Source organism: Micropterus dolomieu, linkage group LG21, assembly GCF_021292245.1.
Source record: "Micropterus dolomieu isolate WLL.071019.BEF.003 ecotype Adirondacks linkage group LG21, ASM2129224v1, whole genome shotgun sequence".
Lineage (NCBI taxonomy): Eukaryota > Metazoa > Chordata > Actinopteri > Centrarchiformes > Centrarchidae > Micropterus > Micropterus dolomieu.
In genome coordinates this window covers 10025664-10044634 of record NC_060170.1, presented here as the reverse complement: position 1 = coordinate 10044634, position 18971 = coordinate 10025664, and the positions used below count along the sequence as shown (strand labels likewise).

General features: G+C 37.8%; 1 protein-coding gene across 2 annotated transcripts in view; it reads right to left on the bottom strand.

Annotated features, from left to right (window-relative positions):
• Positions 1-1485: 1485 nt before the first annotated feature.
• The window catches only part of dmrt1 (doublesex and mab-3 related transcription factor 1), a 43391-nt gene continuing 25905 nt past the window's right edge, over positions 1486-18971 (bottom strand). For both annotated transcript variants that reach the window (XM_046034234.1, XM_046034233.1), the window contains exon 5: positions 1486-4543. In XM_046034234.1, coding sequence (XP_045890190.1) covers positions 4389-4543 — 155 coding nt within the window. In that variant the 3' untranslated portion in view covers positions 1486-4388. The remainder of the gene's footprint in view (positions 4544-18971) is intronic.

Below are 18971 nucleotides of genomic sequence, written 5' to 3'. Positions count from 1 at the left end.
AGATTTTCTAACATAATTACTCAGAAGCTCAGACACGCTTGGATGTTCAGATTATCGGCAGTAATAATGTATCAAAGTTGGAGCCATGTCAGCATTCAAACTCACTTTTACAGAATGCAGGACTGTGTACCTTTGTTCTTTTGAGGCGATGAAGTGAATAAAAATAATGTCCTGAGATGTCTGGGCTGCTCTTAATGGCGAGATGGATCGAAGTCAGTCTCCTCCAAAAACTGTCCACTAGGAGAATATGGCTAGAACAATAATCATGAAAATTGACTTCACACCTTAATGTGCATGACCAGCCACACGTTTGTTAATCTGAGTGAAGGTTATTTGCATTGTGAGTTGCGCTGGATGTTTACTCCCCAAACTGCTTGTCATTCAGAGGCCAAAAAATGACTTAAAAAACAACTAGATGGTCCCTTTTCAGATGTAGAGTTCAGATTTTTTGTATTAGCACCTAATTCAGGTGCTAATTTCACTTGTGTGGTGTCTTATGTCAAAGCAAACTAAACCCTAACTTGAGGTTCAAGTTATTACAGACTTTTTCAAACACACAATAAGAATACTCAGACCTGATTAACTGATTTACTTTTGGTCTTCCTGTCCCAATCCACCCAAAAGTAGTTTCAAGCTGCAAACTTAACTGCACTGCTGGCAAGCAAAGTAAAGCAAAGAAATTGTGAAATTATACTGCAGATTCCATCTAAGTTAGCAAAGCATGACGTGGTTAAACTAGACAGTTTCAGCTTCAAATAGTATTTCCAAAATACAAATTTCACACCAATTTACTGATTGGTCTTACTTAAAATATTTAGCCCTACCTACTTGCATAAACCATTTTTCAATATTATGGATGACAGGCTCATTATGTATAAATGAAAGACATGTTGCTGCTTTCTGTATTTGACAGTATTTGAGTTGAGACTTTCTCGTTCATCCACTCAGACGACTTCACTCCCTTCCCTTCCTTGGTTTTACCCGTTGAGGTAGAACCCAACCAAACACATCATCTCTGGCACCTGCGCAGGTGTACGTCTGAGAAATGTTTGGAGCTGAAACTCCAGTTTAAAGAAAATACTTTACACTGAATACACCAAGAAAACACCTATACTAATTGAGTGTACCCTATTAATATATCATTACTGAGAGAGACGTCCTCAGATATGATTATATCTTTAAAAATTATCCAAGTCCCCCCCCCGGAGCTTCCAGCATCCTCTTCCACACTTCCTGTCTGTGTCGAGCAGCCATCACTCCACCAGGAGATTTTATCTATTATGGGAGGGCATGATTCATGGAGGCAGAGACAGCTCAAGGAAAACCAATCCTGTGACACTTTCTCCCCTGCGCTGTACACAGGACGGCAGCAGCTACAGAAGGACAAGGCAGCGGGAGCGGGTCGCCCCTGACAACCGTGATAAAATGGCCTTCCTTAACTAAACTCGTAAAGCACGGGGCAATAAAACTCAATCTTCTGTAAAATCCAATTAAGTCATTATCTGACTGATTGTATCTTTAATTGAAAACAGAAGTGACAGTAAATTTCTGTGATATATCAGGATCAATCGATACTGCTGTACAATCTGGTCTCAAGAGGTGATTTATAATGTCAAAGTCTTATAGGTAACTCCACATTCTTCTCTCTAAAACCACTGGTGGATGAAATTAAGAGTAAGTGCGTTTCATAAAAAAACAAGATGGTCGTGTTATTGATTACAACAGATGGGTCAGGATCCAATGAATGTTCCCACAGCGCAGCAGAAAGAAAATACAAGTAATTTTCTTTGTCTGTTTTATATTGTTGTTTCCAGCACACCATCACATTTACACTCCATCACTTAGAGCATTTTTATTTACCTAAAACTTGTAGCGACATAAACTCCAAGACTCCAAATTACTTTTGTTGCTGTCTTATTCAAACACAAACACAAATAAACACTTTCAAAGCGTGCAGCTTGAAACGAATCTCCATAAAACACATAAACAATATACGGTACAGTAGTGTACGAGTCAGCTTCACAAAGGCAGAAAAGTGGGCACCACAACTCAACACTACAACTCAAAAGTTGGCAACACAGAATTACTCACATTAGTTCATTATGTAAAAAAAACTATATATATAACTATAGTTTGGTTTTTGGGGTAATTACACAGAAAAACACTGTGACCAGGTATTTTATCTGTTAAAAACAGTACAGATTACAAGGGCTGCAACTAACACTTACTTCTATCAATAGATGAATGCTGATTTTTGTGATTAATGGATTAGTTATTTGTTTTATCTATAAAACACCAGAAAACACTGTAAAATTGGCAATTTCCCAGATCCCAAGGTCCAAAATAAAATGTTTTGCATTTTTGCTTGAAAAACGCCTTAAATTATTAACTGATTATAAAAAGATTTGCTTATTCAGTTTCTGGATCGACTAATCAATGAATCGTCTTTTTGTTTCAGCTCTACACGTCACTGCAGCAGCACCTCAGCCTCTGCTGTATCTACAAGGCCGTACCAAAGTGTGTAAACAGTTGTGAACAGTACCCCGTGTGCAAAGAAAAACTTTGGCCCAGAAGGGGTTAAATATACAATAGACATGCAAATTCTCTGGTATAAACGATGCCACTGGATCGGAGCCATAAATAAGCAGCCGGCGCTCATCACACGCCAACAAGGTGAGCATGATTCATGTCGAACCTGCCTGTTTTCTCGTTCGAGTCGCACATCGTCCTGCAAGAGGATATCCAAGCGTCTCTGTTGGTGGCTCTGACGGAAATGTTCTCTACATTTAACTTTAAGTTTTTATACCAGAAGAGATAAATTAATGCCGTTTTAGCATCTTCTGTATCAGTTGACGTTTCCAAAATTATCAGATCGTTGTTCAGGGTAAATACATGTGACATCTGATAAAATATCCCGCTCTGTACCTTGGTCACAATTGTTTAAAAAACTAATTCAAGGATTCCTAAAAATGTTTTTTGGTTATGTATGTTTATGGAAAAAAAAAAGACATCCGATGGATCATCATCAAAGTAGTAAACTCTGAAATATCACTATAGCAGTCTCGAACATCCAGTATCGGTTGGACAATACTTATTCAATACCGTTATTTCAATAGCATCTAAATGACAAAATTTCAAAAGGAAGCAGGTTCTACCAACACAATGAAACACAGTATAGTCATTTAAATACTGTTTAAAGAACTGTTATATGTAACTTAACAGCCCCTGAAAGTGTTTATTTTGCTGACCACCGGTGGTTTAACTTCTCACCTGGCTGCAGTGATGTAAAGTGTACTACAGGGTGTGTCAGTACACTGTGACATCACTGTTTGGCGTGGATACAGGTGAAACACACTTTAAACTTTCAACCAAAGAGGGCAGTAAAATGCAGGCTGGCGTTTAGTTACTCTTTAAAAACAAAAAAGTTTGTCGAATATTGACCTATGACCTCTAGACCTACATATTTTAACCTGCAAATCACCAAATCATTGCTTACTTTGAAGGATGGAGTCAACATTTTCTAATGGTTTACTGGGTCACAAAACAGACAAACTAATATAACTAATATAACTAATATGAACTAATAATATTAACTTATACTGCATGTATTATTACATTTATTGCATGTCCACCAGGGGAAAATGACAGGAAACTAATGCGCTCCCTGAATCCATTGGGCCAAATTTCACTTGTGGTGCTTGGAATGTTCAGTAACAGCGAGTACAGTTTTTCAACTCAAAAATTACATTTTAGCGAACACTAAGCCGCTAATCTCATTGTCAGAGAATAGTCACTGATAATGGAACACACTACATGACTGATACCGTGTGAAAACTGTACTAGTCAAATTTACTGTAAGCTACAAAGGATTTTAACATCATTATTTCAAATGTCACTTTATCTTTTGGATAATAAAAATTTTAGATTGCATTAACAGTTGCTTCCTGAGGGGGAGAAACAAGTGTACAACTTTACAAATACTCTATAAGTCTAGTTTGAATAATTTGTTCCAATCTTGACTGCTCATAATAAAGATCCTTATTAACTGTATGTTCATGGTCATCTTTAATCTATCCAAACAGCCTAATTCGGAAAAGTGCTTCTCAAATATTTGCATGTTGTTATTAGTGAATTTGTACAATTTAGTTTTACTTTCCAAGCATTTTCTATGCTGGTGAACTGGTTTCAATAAAAGACTCAACAGCTTTGAGGCTAAAAATGAACTAAAAACAACCTATATTCTCAATTACAGTATGGAATATATATCTATATATATATTTATTGTGCCACCTGGACAGAAACCCAGCAGCAACAGTGAACCATGAAACTGTTTTCTGCTCAACTGATCTCACAATGATTATTTTTAATAACGCTTTCCTTAGCTTCTTTTATTTGGTGGCGTCGATGATGGAGTTGACTGTGAAGTTTGGAGTCTCGCTGCTGGCCTCGCACTCAGCACTGACGTCAGAGTTAACCAGGGAGCCGATGGACCTGCAGGTCATGGTGGAGTCGTGACCAGTGGTCATGCTGCCAGGGGAGAAGGCTGCAGAGACGAGACAGACAGACAGACAGACAGACAGAGAGTCACGATCAGAGATCCACCGAGGAGGCGAGTTGCTACACTTAGTTACCATCTCATTTTAACCAGCAGTCGTGGCCACTTCACACAACTGTGTGTATCCTTACATTATTATTGTAAAAAATATATATATATATATCAGTATTGTAAAAAACAAAAACATACCGAAAAACACTGTCTCACTATGGTAAAGAACGTATTTGAAAAATAAACCTCAAATCTTTCACTTCTCTTTCACATATTTCAGTGTTTCCTCTACATGCATTCTGGCGCACTGCCACTACTAAAATTTCCCACGATCATTAAACTATGCGCTACAAATGTTTTCACTTGCACACTGTGCGAGCACGGCAGCACTCAATGCTCGGACCGCTTCCTCTCATCGTTCTATGCAGAACATATATGACAGATGGTGTCATAACAGCAGCGAAACTCTGAATCAGGAGGTGCGTAGCGATTGTTTGATTGTCCGAGCGGCAGAAAGTGACGGTGAATGCGAGAGGAGGAAAATATTCTGGCAGTAAATGTACGGTGCCTGTTACAGTGTGTCAGCTTCTCAAGACCAAGAAAAGTCTGTTGTTTCCCACCTGCTGGAAAAAGTGAAGCGCTAAGTTAGCTAACATCTCCCCTTCAGACTGTGCAGCTGAGCAGGAAAGCTTCTACAGCAGCTACACAGCTGCTATGTAACTTAACATTAGCTCAATTTATAGAAAGTAACTGGAAGCTGCATTTTATTACTGCCTACTAGTCCAATGTTGAGAACATCAGTTAGAAACTTAGACTAAACTGGTGTAGCCTGCAGCTCTGACCTGTACAGACTGATTCAATTATTTTTCAGTTTTCAGTCTGAAAAAGTGGTTTTGGAAAAGAAAGGACGGAGAACACTGGAGGAGCTGAGGTTAGTAAAGTTAATTAGTGATGTAAACTAGTCCTTTTAAGCTAAAGAGGAGACGTTTCTTTTTGGATTTTAATGTGCAAATAAAATGCAGAAGGGAGGAGGTTTCTCATGTTGCCTATTTTTTATATTAATGTCTACAGATAAATGTCAAAGGCTGTAAAATGAAGACACAAAAGGCAAACATGAACAGTCGTATCTATAATGATTCCGAGGTCATATTAACAGCGTTTTCCTGCCGTTAAGGCTTAGGGGTGATGCCCAAAACATGCTGTGCCATCACTGTAAAATCACTGTGGAGCAACAGAACCAACCAAATTAATTTCTCCAGATCTAAAGGTTGTAGTTCCTCCAGTAGACTCATCTTTGGGTGTTGGTTATTTATTATCTGCTCTAGCTTTTCCAACTATTTGTTCAGAGATATGGTGAAAATAATCTAGGCTAGATCCTAGAGGAAACACTGGATTGAGCTACAAATTTTTCTTAGATACTCCACAAAGTCATTAATATGATAAATTGCTATTGCCTGGTGTAGGTAGACAGCACAGCAGCACACATAAAATAAACAAATGTCTACATACTTTAAGGCGAGTAAATAAAAAGAACAGAAATACTATAGTGAGACAGACAAAACAGCAGTCACTTCATCAGCACTGCAGAATAAACGGTCCTCTCTGTTAGCAGAGACTTCGCCTGATATAAATATGAGTGTACTGTTAAATTATTCTTAGCAAAGCTCAGGATTTAAAGCAAACTGAATCTGTCAGCAAAAAGTGGAAACTAAACACAAAAGCATTAGATTGTTTACAGTTTCCATGAGAGCTACAGAAGATATTAAGCTGATTAACAGCAATCTACTGTGTTTGTAACAATGTTACTGTAACGTTTAAAAACCATTGTGGACCTTTTCTTTGTTTTATCCTCATTTATAACCTCAGTAAAGCCGTACTGCATGACATTAATCTGTGAAGATTCTAGGGGTGGGAATCTCTAGGCACCTCATGATTCGATGATACGATTACCGCTGCGATGCGATGAAAAAAAAAAAAGATTATCGATGTTTTTTTCTATACAGAGTTTTTGGATAATTACCATGCATTTCATTTGCAGATTAAAATCCAAAAGAAATGACTCCCTAATGCATCCCTAATTTGCTTTACTAACCTCAGCTCCTCCATGGTCACCATCCTTTCACCGTCACTTTCCGCCATTCCTCTCATTCGCTCAACCACACACTTGCTACACACACACACACACACACACACACATACATATTACTCACTGCCCTACCCTAACTTAACTATTATAACAGCACCTGTCACATAGATGTCCTTTGAAGAATGAGGAGAGGAAGCTGACACAGGGTTACCGTGTTCTCACAGTGTGAGAGTGAAAATCATTAGTTGATATTAATGATCGTGTTAAATTTTAAAAGCAGTAATCATTCATTTAGCAGTGGTGGTGCGCCGAATATTTGAGAACATCTCTGTTAAATGATTATCAGATTGTCCGGGCGCTGCATTCTGAGTTCCGCCTTTTGCGTTCTGTCAACATTGCGTTATCAATTTACATTTAGAAAATTCATTTTTGACATTTGTGAATTGATTCAGAATCGTCCACTTCTGCATCGCAGTGCCTCTAACAATCGATTTTTCCGATTAATGTAATCGCAATTGCAATCGTGATGTCGAAATTACAGAACCACAAAATGTGTGCAATTTAATAAAACAGAAAAAGTGTGTGTTACAGTCTCTTCTTTGTGTCTGTTGCAGTCTGCTCATTATCCCCGCCCACACATTTCGCATGTGCCCCTACAAACAGATGGGCCTACGCGCATTCAGAAAAATGATTTATGAGCAGTGTGCAAGTAACTTTTAAGACAACAACCTACCGTAACCCCCCTCCCCACGGCTACTCAGGCTCTGGTCGCTCTGTGACAGCGACAGCGGAAGCAAAGATAAGATAAGGAAGGTTTGAGTTTGGCTCCCTACCATTTAAAGTTAGCTCTATCTCTGCCTTTTGTTGTTCAACATGTTCAACTTTTTTCATAAAGCCGACGTGCTTGTCAGTTTCACTTTTCGTCAACCGACCAATCACAGCTTGGATGGGACGGGACATTAAAAAAGGTTTGGTGTACTACAGCAGAGACCAATGTAGAGCCTTTTGCTTGCACAAGGCTTAAATAAATTAAAAGAAAACACAGAAATGAAACAGCTGTAAAATATATATATTTATATATATATATTTAATTTAATATTTAACTAGTGGTAAAATAGTAGGCTAGGCTTTTACATGAAATTATAATCAATATAGTAATTAATATAGGCTATTATTGTTATACTAACAGTACACTATAAACCAGATGGCTAACTAAATGGCTGCCGTGCATCACCCAGGTGGGTGCTACACATTGGTGGTGGTTGAGGTGAGTCCCCCCCACTTCACTGTGAAGCGCTTTGAGTTTCCACGATAAAGCGCTATATTCATGTAATGCATAGGTTGTGGATAATGTCTCTGCAGAGGACAGATATAGATTTAGCCGGTGCCAGTGTGCCAACATTTGCTCCCTCTAGCCGCCTCCTCCATAGAGCATAGAGAGTTTTACTAGTCATTGTATAAATATTGTTTATTGTTTAACTTTGTTAAGAAAGTTAAAAAAAACACATCAAAATGTCAGTTTTTTGTGCATTTTCCTTGATAATCAAGCAAGTATACTCCTAGTACCATTTGTTCCATTATAATCGAATCACAATACTGTCCACAATAATCACAATATGACCTTTTCTCCCTATTAACAATGTGAGAGGAAGTATCACTGCAAAGCTACGTATTTGGCTTTGTGTCAACCCACTATTTCAGAGGTCACTAATTGGCGGACCGCAGTCCGGTTCCGGACCCAGCCGCTGTCCTCTTCGGACCGCCGACCTACAGCCGATTTATTATTGAAACTTACTACCTCGTGACGGAGCGTTTCTATTTTAACCTGCGCAGCTTTTCTAGCATTTACTGTACTGGTTTAGCGGACCAGGAAACTCACAGATCAATCTGTACTCCAATCGTCACATGTGACACGAATGTCACACGAATTGAGGAGATGAAAGGGAAAAGATATTTCACATGGCTTTTAATCAAGAATGTACAGATTCTTACATGTACATTCCTCCCACGGGCCGTTCAACACCAGAATATCTCATAGATCTCCAATGCTAGCTGGCTGGACAAACTAGAGCTCACGTTTCTCACTGAACAAGAGAAAGTAGGAGTGGTAGCTCTATAAGAGGGAATGAAGGAAAAGAGGAGGCATTACAGCTGTTTATTTGTTATGATGTGTTGAGTGTTTATTATCAAATTGGTTAAGACTACACTTCATCACTTCAAGCTACAGTTTTTATTAAATTTTTTCTAAAAATTAGGCACATTATTTTAGTTTACTTAAATTTAGAATTTATTATTAGAGTAGTTATTATTTATGATCCCTCCAGTTTGATGTGAAATATTATTTGCTCAACAATCAATCATGATTTCAGATAAATGCTAAAGTTGCTGTTACTGTTAACTCGTCTGTGGTCCGCTGGCAGAACACCGGATGCTTTCTGATCAGGTGCTGCCATGCTGTTGCCAAGGTAACATAAGTTTCATTTTACGGTGGACGGACGGTAACATTAGAGAGTTGTTGTTTTCTTTAGCTTGAAATAATCCCATACTTTGGACACTTGCTTCTTTGTCCCTCGCTGTTTTCTCTCTCTTCCTCCACTTTGCAAACAGCTCCATTATAATCACGTTGTGTTCACACAGCGTAAGTGCAATGTGCGACAGTAATAAATGTCCGTGCGAAACAGTGTGCTATATAGTTATATGGATTAAACAAAGCCTCGATGCAAAGAATTTGCGTCGATGCATTTTAGTAATCGATTTAATCAATGAATCTTTTCCGCACTATTAATGTGTATGTTGCATTTTACTACTGTCTATGTTGATGCTAATGTTTGCAATGTACCATATTCTATAAGATAATCGTAGTGTTGCTATCCTGTGAGAACCACTCACTGCAAGTTCTGGAAACTTTTTTTCTACTTGGGCTGCAACTAAATATTAGAAGTTATCAATTTCTCAATTAATCAAAACATAATATCAGAAAAACACCCATCACAGTTTCCTAAAACCACAGGTAAAATCTTATCACTTATCACATTACTGTTTTGTCAGACGAACAATTTTCAAAGCTTTTCAGTTTGCTATCGCATACAGTAAAAACAGACTTTGTTTATTTTTTTCGCTTAAAAAATGATCATTGATTATGTAAACAACTGCACAATAGCGGCCTTACAAGAACTTTGCCTAAATGGATTTCAGTCTAAAACAGGCAAAAAAAAGTTTGTTTAAATTAGGAAATATCTGATCAAGGAATAAGGAAACATGATTAAGATTATAACAAGACATTTGATGCTAGCTCACTGTGCTACAAACAAATTGTAGTCGGAAAAACATTTTTAATGGGGCATTAGCTCACAAAATGTAATAAAACAATCTATATTTTTGTTTTTTAAAGATATTTGATTATCGCCACTGTCAGATGATACCCAAGAGATGCTTAAGCGTGCTCCAGTTGAGGACAAGTACCTTCAAAACCTGATATATTCAAATGTACCTGCATTTTAAATATCAGATTATGAAATTTTCTGACTTTCACATACAGTACGTTTTCTCAGAATAACATCCTGATCGGGATAACACTGACATAAACAACAGCTGATGTCCAGTCTTTCCCAGAATCCTCCAATTTGATTGGCCTCCCTCCTGCTTCCTCATCCCTCACCCTCTACCATCTCTCTCTCTCTCTCTCTCTCTCTCCTCTTCAGCAGTGGTGGGAGGGAAGAAAGAAGAGTAATTTTTCTCCTCATTAACTTCCTGATTGGCTTCGGACTCCAATTTTTGCCCGTCTGCAGTTTGTCACCAATTCCAAACTGGCAGCACAATCGTTAATACTAATGTTTGTGTAGCTAAGTGTGCTCTTCTCTTTTTTCTTTTTTTTATCCCTCCGCGGTCTACTTGTACAGCAATAATAAAGTATGTGGGTGGGGGAGAGCAGCTGTGAATTAGCCTGTTCACTGTTAATTCCCTGCCTGTTCATCAGTAGGAAATCTATGATGTAATTAAAGGTTGAAAGCAATTGGATGTGTTAGTTTAACTGGAGATGTTAAATCACGACACACTGCTGTACACATGTTCTCTGCTGCGTCCGGCTGTCCTCTGGTCTCTTGTTTAATACAGATTAATGTTGCTGAAATGCCAGAAAGCTTTGTTCTCAATTAGCTGTCAAAGATCTGTTACTGATACTACAGGCCGCAACTAATTAAATAATTAACTAATTATTTTTCGTTGTCAATTACATTTTCTGTTATTTGTTTGATTTATCGATTTTTTGGTTTAAAAAATATCCAAAAACTGCCTTCAAATTGCTTGTTTTGTCCAACCAACGGTCCAGCAATATTAAATTTACAAAGATATAAAGTTAAGAAAAGCAGCAAATCCGCACATCTGAGAATCTGCAATCACATAATGTTTGGCAAGTGGGAAATATCTGGCTCTTTAGCTGCTAAATGGCCCATGTTCACCAGCTAGTCGCTAACTGTGTCTGTGTGTCTGCCGCTTGCTGTGTCTGCTGCTGAGCAGGTAGTGTTTAGAGCTCTATTAATGAAAACAGCTGTAGTTGAAATTGATGGCAATGAGAGCAGTGAATGAAAACAGTAAACTTGTGGGCTGTAAAACCAAAACAACAAGCTTAAACAAATACGAAAGAGCGGAGAAAGAGGGCTAGTCCATTGTTAATATAAAAATATTGATTATAGATATTTTAAATGAAAAAGGGATTTTGTAGAAACATGTGCTTGTATGGCAACATTTTGTCAGTACCAAAACTAAAAAAATAGCAACAAAATATGTTGATTAGTCTTTAAATGTGTATATTTTCACTTTGAGATTTGGTCCCTTCGGCGACTTGCTGATGCAGACTGTGGATACAACATACAGATGCTGTTTATTGTTTTGCTTTACCTGATGAAGGTCTGTCACTGGCATGAGGCTGCACCTTTGACATATTCTGTGCTGACAGTGTCAAAGTCCAACAATTTTACAACAATTCTTCCAATGTTTAGCAACAATACCTTTGGGAACAAAACCAGACAACAGCAGACAAGTTACAGTTTTTCACCAAAAATCAGGGGCAAAAAAACTGTTTGTCCATTTGTCCATATAAAAGCTTTTTATTTATCTATTTTTAGATGCCTAACAATTGCCAAAACCAGTTCCAAAATTTAGAATCCTGATCCTCAGCAGAATTCTGCTGATACTGTATGTTACAGTGTTGAATGGTAATAACTGCACTAGCTACTCTCCTAGTGAACTCCACACCGAAGCTCTTATGTATGATAAAGCCTATTTGACGTTCAGGCTGTACAAATTAATAGCTTGTAACAAGAGAGAGACTTTGCCTGCTGGTGATTCTGAAAGAGAGTTTATTCCCCTGAGTGAACTTTTGCCCTTTTCCCAGTCACTCAGCGCTCAATATAAGATTTCCAAACTATTAAACAGTCTTTGTGTGGAATAACAAAAGGAAGCTTTTTTTAACCTCCCACTTGTCCTGTTAAAAGAGGGAGGGAGGGAGTGAATGAAGGTGCAATCATTTCTGCGGCTGCCAAAGAGGGGAACAAAAGCCCAGATGTGAGAGGAGATGGTAATTCAGTCTGATCTAGCGGGGATAAGCTCTCTCTGTGGGTTTCTCTACACTCATCCACCGTACACAAGGGTCATACGGGTAGATAACACTTAAGTAAACACACACACACACACACGATTCTGCGTTAAACTGTAGTGACGTAGTGAGTTACCAAAGTGTCTGAAAGAACACCAATGTAAAAGAACAACTGCAAAGACATTTCCAAATAACATTAAAATCTATTTGGGTTAAACTTTGCAGTGATAATAATTATGAAGTTATGAAGGCAGGATATTCATACATTTCAGTTTGCTTGTCAAAATTTAATATATGACAATCATTCACAAATGTAGAAATAAACTGAAAAGTAATGAATGTGTAGCCATGGTGTGTTATCATTATACTAATTATAGGGCAATTTTATTCATTATGCATTCATCTGCAATTCATTGATTTACTGTTTAATCTATAATATGTCAATAGTCAATAGTTATAGTATATAGTGAAATATTGAAATGTCCTGTTTTGTCTGACCAACAGTCAGTATAAAATGTTACGATGATATAAAACAAAAATAGCTGCAAATCCACATATTTTAGAGGAAAATGTTTTGCTTCAACAATGAATAAAATTATAGTTACAGATTATCTTTTTGTCATTGTTTCAGCTCTCAGTAAATGGACACCAATGTACTTTTCTACACTTTAGAACTGTGTCTGTTTTCATGATTTGGGCCTCTTAGTTCCAATTAATAGAAATCACAACACTACCACCAGCATACAATAGTATTTTAGACCATCATGTGCTTCAAACTTAGTGGTAACAGTTTGGTGAAGGCCCTATACCTTTGGCCATATAGCGTATGTATATAGTAATATCATAACTACTCATTATAAGAAATCAGTATGCCAATAATAGGTCACATTGGTACTGGCATTAATGAGAAATCATGTTGCCAAAATTGCTTTCCAGCCATGTTATTGTAGTTAAACCACATTAATGGGAATTATAAACACAATGTGACATTGAATGTGAAGGTTTGGCTAAACCGTGTCTCACAGTCTTCTTCTGCAGATAGAATTTGCTCAGTGTGACGATATTCAATGCACAACCTGCAAGTTACCAAAAACAATCAACTGTCTGAATTTGTCAGCGCTGTCCAGGGACATGAACACTTAGTGGAGACTATCATCAAGGGAACAAAAGTTCAATCTTAAGAGTGAAGAGTTGCCTGTCACATGACAAGGTTGACCTGGGATTAAATGGCTACCATTAAAATGATACGAGCTGTGTCTAAAAAAATTGTCCCTGGCCAGTTTGAGAGGGTCCCATCAGTGTCCAAATGAGGATGACCCTTGTGGAGATGGACGCTCCCCTCTATAGAGATGATATGAGCATCTGGCTCCTCATCATCAGGCCAGGAGCAGGATTTAATGGCCCAGAAAACTCAGAAGCGACAGGCAGGCAGGCAGGCTTTAAATACTGAGCACAGTGGATGTTCACACCGCAGACCTTCACCCTCAGTTTCCAATCACTGCTCATGTCAGACTTTTCTGAACAACTTTTCTGAGGTCTGTATATTGTGTGTGTATGTCTGTAAGTATCAAACGTCTCGTCGGTCACATTTCAGTTACAGTATGTGCATTAAATGAACTGCGATGTCTCATGCAAAGCACATTTTTTGCTAAATTACCGAACTTGCAAAACATGCAGCTACACTGAAGTTGCATCCTGTCTCCCAGAAATTACATTTATATGCTAAATGGGTTTGCGAAATACAGTACATTTTGGAGGCAATTTAATTAGTACATAGATTATGTTCACTGATTTTCTGGTCCATGCTACATTTTGTAACACACTTGAAATTTTTTATCCCTAATATTAAACAATTGTTTTGTTGCTTTAAAATCAACTGTTAGATAGATAAAGAAAAGCGCTGAACAAATATAAATGTTGACGATCATGCAAGATGATAAATCACCACAGCTGTGGAGGTACAATGGTATGGAACTAAATCAGGGCCAAATATTTTGTTAATTTGAAGAAAGAAAAAATGGTATAGAAAAACTAAAACTTGTAATTGAACATCGTCTTAAACTTGAAAAATACAACGTTATATTCAAAATAAAAAATAAGCGTTTAAGTGTTTTGTTTAAATAAATTCTGGAATTATTTTGAATAAATTCTTAATTTTCGTTTTTCACTTTTAAACTAAAAAAAAACCCTTTATTTGAGGACTTGTTTTTTTCAGTTCAACGTTTCAGTCTGAAACTGAAAAAAAAAAAAGATCTGAAGCTGAAAAACTGATCTGAAACTGACAAAATAAGATTTGAAGGTGTAAATAAATTGCTTTGATTCTGAAAACAAAAAAAGTGGAAGTGAAAAAAATAAGTCCTCAAATATCAAAATTTATAAAAGCGAAAAAAGGAAAATTAATTCATTCAAAACAATTCCAGAATTAAATCAACATTTTATTTAAACTGAACACAAAATACATTTTTTTTATTTTGACTACATGGTTGTATTTTTCAAGTTTAAGACCAAAACTTACAAATTGTAGTTTTTCTGTTACAGTTTGTATTTTCAAATTAACAAAACATTTGGCCCTGATTTAGCTCCATACATGTCAATATTCTGGTCATTAGGATTCATCCACTGGATACCATGAATGATGTTGAGCTGGATGAGTAAAAACTTTCAATTGGTCGTGGCGCTAGAGTGGAAAAAAAAGGGGATCACCTAAGTGATTTGAGTTCATCCTCCTGACACCATGAATGTCTGTACAGAATGTAATGGTTATCCATATAATACTTGCTGAAATATTTCAGTCTGGACAAAAGTGGTGGAACAACCAACGCTGACATCCCTAATGCCAACATAATTTCAAAGAGACAAGGTTGGAAATGATAAGTTTGACCCAAGATAACTGCTCTTTTTCATGTGAGGCGAAAGCCAAAACCCTGTTGTCATTTTCTTCTAAACAAAACGCACCGAGGTTTTACTAAAACCAAACAAATGCATTTTTCACTTAACAGTTTAGAATAGAATAGAATGAAATATTGCTGGTGCTGGTAAAGCAAACGCCACAAGTGCCTACCCTGAACTGTGACTCTTCAGGGTTTTTTCCTGGCTTAGAATGGGCCTTTGGGGTGTGACTTTGCGCAACAGTAAGCATGACGGGTACACGTTCAGTAAAGGCAATGACTTACCTAATGACCAAAATCAATGCATTTTCTTGTTATTTCTGACCATTTGATAAACAAAATATAATATAAATTACATTTATAACATTAAATAGAAAGTATAATATTAGTATAATAATATATTTACATGTTAGATTTTATTTGGATGATCTGCCTACAGATAGTTTATTACTAGAGATTTAGCTGTTTAACAAATAAAACCATTTTCTGATAGTGGCCTACACCACTGTGGTTAAGGTTTGATTAGTGCTAATGTTTGTAAATCCATTATAATTTCAGATAATAGTACAGGTTACTATAGCTTACCTAATCGCTAATATTAATTCAGTTGGACAAAACAGCAGTTTCTGTGGGTTGTTTTCAGTCACTTAATTATTGTGCAAGAAAAATGCTCTACATGGTGGTCAGTCTCTCATTTGTTTATGCAAATTAACTTATCAGAAATAAAAACTGTGCATACAGAACAACGAGTTAAACATTTCTAAAGTTTGCTGTAGTGCCTCAACCTTTTTTAATGTCCCGCCTCCTCCAGGCTGTGATTGGTTGGTTAACGAAAAGTGACTTTGACGAGCCACTATACACACGGCTACATGAAAGGCTCCGATCTCCCTGCGGAGATTAGCATGCAGGTGAGAACGGGAACAGGTGAGCATCACTAGTGCTCAGAAAACCTGATTTAGAAAGGGCAGAGGAGAGGACCGGTGCCGGTACACCGAGACGTAAAATGTAAAAGTGACAGTACCGGTGAATACCGACACACTTTAAGCACAAATGGCTTTTATCTTGTGAGAAATAACAGGAAGTCATTAGTGCGAGCTTTTTAACACAGCGTTCAGGCTGGTTTATTAATCCAGCGCCAGCTGCATGTGTAAAATATAGCTGCTGTGGATGAGAGGAAAGGTGACTGCTGGAAGTCAAAGACATCATATTTAAGTTTATGTTCTGCTTGCTCAACAGTTATTTGATAAATGTCTATTAAAACACATTCGGAGAGGATTTCAAAGGTTGTTTTTTTTTCAATTCTGATCATTTTGGCGCTGAGGATTTTCCTTTGGCGTTCGCTAAAACCTCTTAGGGGGCGCCAAAAATTTCTCTATGCAGGAAAAACCCTGCTCTTAGAGTAAACCTGGCAGTGAAAGCAGCGCTACGAATAATTTCAAGCCACATCAAACACCTTAGTCAGAGAACTAAATAATCGCTTTTGCTTTATCATGAATAAGGATTATTCATGTTATTGTCTGGGCAGTTAAGTTTTCCACATATTTCTCATTCTCATCTCCCAAATGAAGAGCTGTTGAGACAATTGTTCACAGGGATGCAGTCTCTTATGCAGCCATTAAGGGAGATCAGAAAACACTTAAATGCTCATTATTTGCTATGAAGCTGAAGGGCCAACGCAGGCTGACAGAAGGCATCAGTGTCGGGGTCAAAGGCTAATTAAGGAGAGAGAGACCTTTGCTCCCGCATTGTTAACCAATCTGTCCCCGGTGAAGACGACTGCCGGAGAGGCGTGACACGGCCCTTGTCCCTATGCTAAATCTCCATTTCGGCTACTGTGCCCCATCAACTCACAAAATGGCCTGTCAGTCTATCGTTGGGCTTTCTGACGTGATACGCCGAAAAGTTATGGATATGCAATAATGAGCTGAGGCAGCCGATCAATAATTGCGTGACTTTTCTATCATTACATTTTAAACAAGAGATTCATTGTGAGTCGACAGGGTAAGAAAAATGCCAAAGTAAAGGACACAGGAAGAGTGAAATATATTGCTATGGATAGAAGGACGGCCCTCGTGGGTGCTAAAGCTGCCATATGTGTTTATCCAAGTCGTTCAGCTGTTTCAGAGAGCTGCCAAGGCAACATCATTTATCAATCCACGCCAAGCTACCGCTAATGCTCAAAACAACACAAGGAAAGTGACTACAAGAGCATGATTAGGTGGGGCTGGGGTGCACCGTAACTAACCAAGTTTGTTTTATAGAGAGAAATCAGGAGAACAACAACCACTTGTACGTATGGAGACGTGGGTATGATATATCCAGTGCATGAAGTATTTTATATGCATATTACATTAAGTTACACGCCCTGTGCAATAAATGTGCTGATTCTGTGATTAACTTTTTTCTACAGTAATCTATTAGCTTGAACATTTGTCTAAATCGAGGCGCCCAACTTACAACAACTCCAGTTAAGGATATTAATCCCCATGAAGGTTACAATCAAAATGTTTATAATTTTTACAGTTTTGTTTGTTTACATGGAGGTATCACTTTTGTGGGGGGTCAGGGAGGGGGAAAAAAATATATATCAAATACATATTACATATTAAATTAGTTATGGAATTAGAAATGTTTAATTAAAAAGAACAGTGTTCTCTACTGCTGTTTCTTTAATATTATTCTCACAGTTTTTTAGGAAACTAAAACTAAAAATTGTCCTGTAAATCACACATACACACACATATTTTTTCTTACAAAAATATGAAGACCAGGTTCCAGTAGGTTTCAGCCCTCAGTAGCATCTGCAGATCTAGACTTTAACCCCAAAAACCTCAAAAACCAATTAGTTGCTCAAAGCAACCTGTAAGTAGCCTAACAGGCAAAACCCAGGGCAGAAAAAAAGGTCTACTAACTAATCACTGCTGTTGTTCGATTCTGTGATCGGACGGTAACAGTTAGAAGACATAGAAAAGTATATCAGCATTTCTATCAACTCTTCTCTCTGTCTAAGTGCAATGTCTATCTTAGGACAGTAAGAGACACGGTGTAGCAAGATAAGCTAATGTCACTAAAAATATACATTTTTCAAGCAAAGTCCTAAAAGTAAATAGTAACTTCAGAAATAATCAGTACTTCACTTTGCATATACTGCATTTACAGAAACAGGACATCAATAATTTACACAGCCTTCGATTATTATATATTGATGCACAGAAAAATGACATTAGATAAAACAGAAGTCAGTAGAAGTCTCTGAGAGCTGGTCAGTGTGAGAGTGTGTGAGAGAGATATAGAGAGTGAGAGAAAGAGGACATAAACTACACAGCCCTGGCCATTTAATGTCTCCACAGCCCCAGGCCTGTGCTAATGGTGGTGTTGTACAACACATTACAACGGTGCTTGTGCCCCGAGCAGACAATTACACCGGTACTTAGCCCATCCACAGCCGCAGAGGCTATCAGGGCACTTAGCAGCACAGCAGGGTGGGGAAGACAATCTGACAGGCCACACAGGACTTTTCCACTGTAACCAAGAGCCGGGAGAGACACTCAATCAGCCACACATTCAGTGAGGCCCTTCAGGGGCCCATGGGCCCAGCAGGGTCACTTTCTCTGCTGCTGGCTCTTACTTACAGATTGAACCAAGTCATTACCTCAACCAAAACGAATTTATTTTCTTGCTCTTGGTGCACACTAGGATAACTGGGCTGATTCTGGGTCTGATTTTCGGCTCCTCCAAACAATCGTGAGGTGTGTTCCCAATCTGAGGCTGGTCTGACAACATTATCTGCTCAAATTATCCTATAATGTGAGGCATCTTACAGGCATAATCTTAATGCCACCGACTGAGATATTCTGA